The sequence below is a fragment of the Epargyreus clarus genome, unplaced genomic scaffold (assembly GCF_041222505.1).
Source record: "Epargyreus clarus isolate Ecla_fem2 unplaced genomic scaffold, WU_Ecla_fem_2.2 ptg000023l, whole genome shotgun sequence".
NCBI lineage: Eukaryota > Metazoa > Arthropoda > Insecta > Lepidoptera > Hesperiidae > Epargyreus > Epargyreus clarus.
Window position 1 is genome coordinate 11,081,889 of NW_027332230.1, and position 8,969 is coordinate 11,090,857.

At 36.1% G+C, this 8,969-nt stretch overlaps 1 protein-coding gene across 4 annotated transcripts; it reads left to right on the top strand.

The window, feature by feature from the left end:
- Positions 1 to 20: 20 nt before the first annotated feature.
- On the top strand, positions 21 to 8,517 carry LOC140751599 (uncharacterized). Of its 4 annotated transcripts, none has more exons than XM_073085560.1 (20): positions 21 to 163; positions 921 to 1,066; positions 1,330 to 1,386; positions 1,463 to 1,640; positions 1,722 to 1,781; positions 1,850 to 2,190; positions 2,382 to 2,595; positions 2,870 to 3,000; positions 3,270 to 3,397; positions 3,923 to 4,076; positions 4,267 to 4,449; positions 5,085 to 5,200; positions 6,138 to 6,373; positions 6,447 to 6,583; positions 6,670 to 6,788; positions 6,874 to 6,991; positions 7,175 to 7,306; positions 7,414 to 7,521; positions 7,823 to 8,028; positions 8,374 to 8,517. In XM_073085560.1, the coding sequence occupies exons 1-20, from the start codon at positions 127 to 129 to the stop codon at positions 8,390 to 8,392; spliced, it is 2,820 nt and encodes a 939-aa protein (XP_072941661.1). In that variant the 5' UTR covers positions 21 to 126; the 3' UTR covers positions 8,393 to 8,517. The 4 variants fall into 4 exon arrangements, with proteins under 4 accessions (XP_072941661.1, XP_072941662.1, XP_072941663.1 ...); XM_073085561.1 differs by having other exon boundaries at positions 7,175 to 7,291; XM_073085562.1 differs by lacking the exon at positions 7,414 to 7,521.
- The last annotated feature ends 452 nt before the right edge of the window (positions 8,518 to 8,969 follow it).

Below are 8,969 nucleotides of genomic sequence, written 5' to 3' on the forward strand. Positions count from 1 at the left end.
TCAAATTTAGAATTTCAATTGTAGACATGTAGCATGTAGCGGATATTCAACACAAATCGTTTCAAAATTTTAATTGTATTGAAAACAATAATATTTTACGTGGTACACTTTGGTGGAAAGTTGAGTATGACAACCACGGCTAAACCACAAAAAGATAAACCCTGTAAGTAATCTCTTATATTTTTGTACTTACTTAAATCTGTAGAGTGTAGGAATATGATAAACTGTTCATTTTTATACTAAACGAGCTTTTGCCCGCGGCTTCGCTCGCGTTACGAAGAAATATTTTCATCCCCTATTTTATACCCTTTGGGGTAGAATTGATCAAAATCCTTTCTTAGCGGATGCCTACGTCATAACATGTACCTGTATGCCAAATTTCAGCCCGATCCGTCCAGTAGTTTGGACTGTGCTTTTATAAATCACTATGTCAGTCAGTCACCTTTGAGTTATATATATTTAGACTTAGGAGTATTACATGAACGGATCAAATGCGTTACTACCATTGAAAACGAAGTTGGATTGTTTAGAATGAGTGTCTTTCCCTTTCCATATGTTTTGAACCAGAATACAGTAGCACCCAACACTTATATTATTAGGTTTTTGTCTATTCATTCTGTCTATAGATAAATAAAAAATAATTCAAAACGTATCAAGTAGCAAACGAGCTTGCAGTCCATCTGATGGCAAGTCTTCATTACCGCCCGTGGGCATCTGTGACCAAATGCATACATAACACGTTATATGTGAAGCCGATCACACATGCGTTGCTACTCCTGAGGATCAAAATAACGTATCATATGTAAGTCAGTCGGTATCCACACCTTTCTACCAAAACGTAGAACAGTTTGACACTATAGATGGGTTGAACTCCCTAAAAGAAGTACTGTTTCTATCACATTCAAAAACTGTAATTGAAGTCGGGGCAGCGCCTCGCCTGACGCCCCGTCCGACCGCCGCTTCAGTGGCACGCGCCGCTCGCAACGCCACCAATCGCAATATGACGCTACCCATGGCGCAACGACAGTCGCCTACACGCTCGCCACCGTCGCCCGTTTCATCTAAAGTAATATTATTAAAACATTTTGTTAATATTGTTAATGTAATGCGAATTTTAGCTTTTAACATTTATGATTTGAAATATGCTTTTAGTTGTATTGTTAGTTCTCTTATGTTTTAAATGATTCTTAAATAGGAAGGCTAGCAATTTGTCGCCTTTACAGGATATCTATTATTATGCATTTGAAGACTCCTCAACTTTTAGTTTCAGTGTATATATTATATAGTAATATAATTGATTGATTTATATATTGCTTGATTTATGTTTAGATCAGAACAAATACACACCGCAATGGACAAAGGAACGATTCAAAGTCAGATGTGAAGGTAAGTTAAAAAGTGAGACAAAATTGTTACTAAAATCAGTTATGGATAATATAAGAATGTTATTAATATTTTCCAGATTAATAGAAATTGTGAGAATGTGTTAACCATTACCGACATTGAACAAGCAAAACATGAATTTGATCCTTCGTATACAGAAAGCGATGCAACTGTTATTCTTCACGATATAAAAAAAGAGCAGTTGGCTTATTCAAGCACTGCTGATGTGTTAGATGTACAAGACACTAATAATTTTGGTATATGAGCCTATTCTATAAATGTTTTTTTTTTAACATTCTAATGGATAATAACGAAGACTGAATTTTATTTTTTAACAGATTTAAATCGTGGCGCTGATAATTCGTCCAAAATTGATGATAATCCGACTGTATTATTTGGTGAGTAAATAAAAATCTAAATAAAGTAAGTAAAGAATTTCTATTATAAAACATTTTTTTGCTTTTAGAGTCCGGGAATACAAAACCAAATAATACTCCAGTAACAAGCCGTCCCCAAACTCCTAAGAATGTGTCGAGTCGCCCACAGACCCCACGTATGCAAAGCCGACCTTCAACTCCTGCTACGGCACAACGTCACAGTACTCCAGTCAGCCGTCCCAATACCCCACAACATGTAACTACAGTCACTAGACCCAAAACGCCAACTCCTCAAAAATCTGCGAGACCTAATACTCCGGTTCACACATCACAAATTCCACAACTGGTACAAAATGACGAATTGAAATGTGCATTTACCACAAAACACCAACAATATCAGCGCATGAAGAGGGAGCTGGACTTAAAGCAGGTATTAATTATAAATTATAAATAAGGTATAAATTATAAACTACTCAAACGAACCTAATCAATTCAAACATCTAGTATACTTACACTAGAATGGTATGTTTCATAATACTCATATAAAAGGCCCATTTTACTAGACTTTTTGCGAAGTATTATGCACTTAACTTATATTATGCTATAATATGTTTTGTCCAGCAAGCCATTCTTGAAGTATTCGAAGGATTGCGGAGTTTACGAGAGCATATGTCACGTGAGGGTATAACAGGCAGCGAAGAGGAGCTACAAGAATTTATGGTATTCAACGTGGGCGACTGGGCGGCTGATGAGGTGGCTCAACTGTGTCGCGACGCCGCTGCAGCTGCTGCCACTGATGGGGCAGCACGGCTGATAGATACCATTGCTCCTGTCGGTAAGATCAAATATATACGTTAACAGACCATTATTATTCTACTGCCAGAAACCGGTTTCTACTCAGAGTGAGAAAGAAAACGGTTTAGACCATAGTCCGCCATGTGGTCGATGAGAATGTTTTACAGAACTTTTGGGCATGTAGGGATATTTCACATTTTTCTTCACTGTTTTTCATACCATTAGGCTATCACTATCTTTCTACAATCTTACTTAACATAATTTATGCACGTCATATCATGCTTTCAACTTGTGCTCAATTAATTTTACGATAGATGAATGCGCGGTGGCAGAAGTGGAAGCAAAAGCGTTGAGTGTTCCAGTATATTTTGCCGATCTTTGCATACAGGCGTTTTCGGCACGACAGGAGATTATTGATTGGATCAAAGACATTATTGCTAAGCAGGTATTAAATTAATAACATAAATATAAAATTTTAAATGTATATAGAATAGAAAATAATGTTGGATGTCTAACGTTGAGCAATTATTTATTTGCTCAAAAATCCTTCTTGCGATTCGTCGTAATATATGATAATGATTTTCTTGAAAACAAAAATGAAATCTTTCTCCAGTCCAATTTTCTTTCATTCGTTCCTTGTCCTCTTTAATTTTTACAATCAATTTATATTTTTGTTAAATTCCTCTCCTTATCTAGTTAATGTTTCCATTTCAGGAGTTGGGTAATGAAGAAATGGATCGTATAGCTGAGTATAACGCTCAGGGGCTTCAACTTTGCGAATCACTTCGGGAGCTTAAATCCCAAGCAAGTGATGCTGTGGACATGATCACACAACTTTCTAAGTAATTATCTAATTTGAAAGCTATTTCTGAATAATCCTCGTAGTGACCTCTAAAAATGTAATGCATAATTTACCTACCTATTAGTTAATAGTAAAAGATCAGCTTTTTGAGTCAGTAGAGAAGTTGAATGAATAATATGCTATTTAAAATATCAATTTTATGTCCGCTGCACCTGTGTCTATCTAATAAATAATATACTTAAGTCAAGGGCTGCTGTGTTTTGGTTTGAAAGATGTGGTAAGGGATCTCCCTTTGTTACAAATATATCTATACTTTATAAGATGTTTCATTTGTAACAAACTTCACATAGACTAAAGTTTTTGTCTGTGGACCATTATAGATACCGTACCATTTTCGCCCCATACCTAAGTATCTAAGTCAACGGACATCCTTGCGCTTTCACCGAAACGCAAGATCCACATAGAAATAGGTGCAACGGTGGTACCATTCCAGACAAACTACAATAGTTTTATCACCTCATCAAAATTGTCACTATCTACTTTAAAAATGTAAATTTCAATACAGGCGAGCGTTTCGAGAGCGGGCTGCGTTGATTACGGTGGGAGAGTCGTTGGTGCGGGAGGTGGCGCGTCTTCGACAAGATCTCGAGGCCCGCGCAACTGTCGTCCAGGAAGTGCAAGAAAATCGCGTTGCATCTGAAACCACTAAAGCACTTGAGGTTTTATTATTATTATCTATATTTTATTATGTGAGCGATATTCTGAAAAAGTAAAGAAAAAGCATTTATGCAATGCATTCAAATTTTATAGCTGGTTAATTGTGACCGATTAGGGGAATCGTTGTAACTTCCAGTTACGTAGCTGGTATTTTTACACAATGTATATTTATATTTACTTATTTAAATGCAGGAAATACGTCGTGAATTAGATGAGGAAAAAGCTGCGAAAGCAGCCATAAAAGATAAACTGGCGACAACAGAATCGCAGCTGCGGCAGGCTCGCGTGCGCGTCAGCAAAATGGATCGACAACTGCGCGAGGCGGAGGCGAGCATAGCTAGCCTCACCGGCACTGTCAAATCTCTGGAAGATCAGGTATGCTCACTCAATGACGATCGTAAGTTATAGAAGAAATACCTATTGGATCGGATTCTGTAGGTACTGCCGACAGCGATCAGTCACTTCCAGGTATTTTTGGAGACTTGGCCAATCAGTACGTTAAGTAAATTCTCGAACTTTTCTCAGATTTTTTTCAATAATCTGTTAGTCCTTTTTTTGTCTACGAGGGGGAACCTTTATAAGGTACCCGATACCGTGGGAGCGACACAGGGTTATGTGGGACTCTTACCACACCAAAAACCCACCCGGTGGACGTCCTCGGCGCTACGTAGAGGACTCCGGGATCTCCAAAGGAACGCAACCGGAGTCCTCTTAGCGCATTGCCCCGTCGGGCTCCGCCCAGGTGAGCTTACCACCTCACAGTCAGGTGCGTTCGACGGTATGCGACCACAAATACCGCCGTCTTTCCCGGGGCTGTTGGTCGGGCGGTTCGAGCTCCCACAGTTGCCACCCACGACCCCCTTTAAGTCGCCTCTTACGACAGGCAGGGGATACCGTAGCCCTATTCTTGTCCTGGAACTACAGGGATAAATAATCTGTTAGACCTAATAGTTATTATTACATAAAAATAAATAATTTTGATGTCTTTAATTTATACCTACCTATTTCAGAGCCGTCAAAAAGAGGTTCATCTAGAAGCTAGGGCAAGGAAGCTAAAAGAGTCTCTCAAAACAGGGGAAATGGCTAGCTCCCAATTATCCCAGCAACGGGACTCTCTTCAAGCCGAGTAAGACTATATAATATTATATATTAATCTTAGTATATATATAACATTACATAAAGAATAGGTGTAGTTTCTTCACTTATATGACCAAAAAATTTAATAATGCTCATTCTGTCATGTGGACATGATTTCAAAAAACCGTTTTGTACGAGGTTAAATTTTATATGAAAACTAGCTGACCCGTCAAAAGTTGTGTTGCCATATAAATAAAAAAATGTTAAAGCTGAACAACCCTTATCACTTATAGTAGAAGATCCGAAGCTAAGTCGAACTGGACCGAGCTGATAATAGAATAAAACACATTTTATAACGAAATTAGTACATTGGGTAAATTAGTACATTGGGTAAAAAATAATTTTCATTTTGCAGACAACCCTATATCAACGTGTTCACAATAAAACAGCGCTTCTACTGATATAAAATTTTATCTATTATCATCATGAGTGAAAGTAGTTGCCAGCGAAATACCTGTTTATACCTGACAACCCAGTAGTTCGTCCACGTAAATAATAGGCAACCCAAAGCCTGCACATTTTGTATGTTTTTAACATTCACTCAGAATAGAATTTTCTTATTATCTTGATGTTGCAAAATTTAATTTTCAATTAAATTTTAATTTTTCAAAAAATAATTAAAATTATCCTGTCCAGAATTTTTTTAGCAAACCCATTTTTAATGTATTACCCAATGTACTAATTTCATTATAAAATGAGTTTCATTCTATTATCAGCTCGGTCCAGTTCGATTTAGCTTCGGATCTTAGACCATTAGGGGTATGAAAAATAGATAGTAGCTGATTCCCGGACCTACTGAATATGCATATAAAATTTGGTGAAGATCGGTAAAGCTTCGGAGGAGTACTAACATTGTGACACGAGAATTTTATATATAAGATGTAATTTATAATCATTGTTATTTATAAATACTGAGGATTGTGTAGGGTGAATGAACTAAGGGAACAAAATCAATCAATACACGCTCAGCACAACTCAGCTGTACAGGACCTACGTAATGAAATAAACGAACTAATGGCTGCTGTAGACGAGGAAAGAAAATTAACAGCACAGGAAAAAGAAGCAAGGGAATCTCTTGAAAAATCGCTAAGAGACAATGAGTATACTATTGAAGAGTTAAAGAATAAAATTGTAGAACTCGAAAATAGTAAACCAAATCCAGGTAGGTGTGATATGTGTAGATTTAATACGTTGCATTTAAAATATCTCATTACTTAAATTAATATAATTTACAGAATTACCAACAGAACGAGAAATGGATTTATGGGCAGAATTACAAGCAACTAAAGATATTTTACGCACAACCGAAGATGAAGTGAGCGCATGTAAAAGAGAGAAAGCTAGGTTTTTAGAATCACTTACGAAAATATCGGTAATATCAACTATATTTTTGAAAACTCATTAATATATCGATGCATCGAATCATGTTCGATAACTTATATTTTTATTAATACGCAGGAGACAGATAATAAAGTGGGAATGCAACAAAAACTAGCAGCTGAGCTTCTGAGCAAAGAAGAAATAGTAAGCAAGATGCATGCACAAATAAGAGAATTGACGAAAAATATAAAATTGAAGTACTTAAAATTACTTACATATTATTAAATTAAAATTAATGAACTTACATTTACGTGAGTGATATAAATAAAAGTTTTATTTTAGCGAACAAAAAGTTATACAGTACGAACAGTATGTGCGTGATTTACAAGCTCATAATCGCGCTGTAGCCAATTGTCAGGAATCACCAAACGGCATCAGCTATCAGGATCTGCAACAAGAGGTTAATTATCGTCGTACGAATATCTTAATTATGAATTGTTTATAATAATAAAATATTTTCACTTTGAGATTTTCTTGTCGTATTTTTACAATATTCATCTATAATGACACTATGACATGAGAATAAGTAATATTTGTAATAATTACCGTTTTCTCATAAAATTTAACGACCATAATATTTCAGATCATGAACTTGAGAATGGGGCTTCTAGAAGCCGTGCATAAAAACGAGGAATTGTCGGAGATGCTTGTACAGAAGGAGCAGCAATTAGAACAACAAGATAAGACATCACGTGCCCAGGCAAGAGTTATAAAGGTTACTTGTTCTTGATCATCAATGCCAGTTTTAAACAATTACTCTTTTAATATACCTTTTTGTAATCATATCTAGTATTTCTTTATTTACTTTTATGTATCGTGCAGGTTCGCGAGGAACTGATCAATTTGCTCAAAAATAAGGAAACTGAGCAAAGTCGCGAACTTTCAACTTTGCAGCAAGATCTCGAGCATCGAATGAAAATTGTAGATGATGTGAGACTCGTGTTTATTTATTTTGCTTTGTTTTTTATAACTATAAGTTATTTTTTTTTTTTAAATATATTGTTTTTATTTTTAATTTGTATACTATGCCTTATTCTTATCTAATTATATATAAAATATAATTTACACAATACTATTCAATTTTTTCAGTGTGATGATGACACGATGTGTGTTTTGGAAATAGATTTAAGTTATTTTTATAATAAATTTTATGGGCAAAGCTGCGCATAAAACTTGTTGTAATAATATTTTGTAACTTTAACCGTGAATATCATAAATATGTGAATATCAGGTCAACAAGCAGATAGCCGCAAAGGCGGATGAGATCCAAGAACTATTTTCCACCCTGGAGAACAAGCAACAGCAGATTCACCGACTGGAGAAGATTGTTCTTGCGCTGGAGGAACAGCAGAGGCGCGCCCAGGCGCAGCGCACGCGGCAGGAGGAAAAGATTGCTGCGCTTGAACACGAACTCGCCGCTGGCAATCGGCGGGAAAGGTTACCAGTTTTGTTTATTTGATGCCAACTCAAAATTTATATTTTGTTCGAATGACGCATGTGGGAGACCTTGCCAGTGCATGCACATGTACTACTGTACTCGATAAATCTAGTGTAGTTCGCGCCAAACTGCTAGTCCGCTCTAAAGTTGTTGCGAGCAGGTATAATCCATAGATGTACTCATACAATTTGCTATGGTGATGCTTTTCATTTCTATATCAGAGCGGATAGGTGTCTAATATTACACGGTCACCGCGTTAAATTTTTTATTTAATTTAATAAATAAATTTAATGAACAGAAAATTGAAAATAATTTAAATTAAGCAAATCTTACTAAATTTTCAGGAAATTCCTATTTTTCTGAAACTCTTCAGGTGCATCGGAAATTTGCAGTTGAAAAGTAATAAATGTGGAAGTGACCGTCTCATGTAATATTAATTTCGATTGTATTTTGTATTTAAATAAAGTGTTGTCATGTCTGGTTTTCAATGCTTCACTATTTTATCGTATATTATACTCCCAATCACAACAATATTTTTATTAATAAACTAACACGTCGGAGTTAATTATTGTTGGCCGAATATGGACGCAATCTGAGCCATTTCCAAAAGAAAAATGTCTAATGACATAAATCATAACTGACTTATGAACAGTATAGCCAACCCTACAGTTTTAACTGTAGATAAAGTTTTTTGAAAGTTCTCTCAGTTTTTAGTTAAGGCCTTGAAATCTACAGTTTTTTTATATAAGATGCTAGCAGCATCTATTTGTTTCGCTACGAATTCCACACACTATCGGACCGAAGGTATAGTGCGCGTAAAACTGCTAGTCCGCTCGGCCGGTCCGGTCGTCGATCGGTGGTCGGTGTCTGTTTTCGCCTAACTTCTGTAGTGGATTAGCATTTCAAAGTAGTTTTTAAATATTATATTGCTAATTTGATT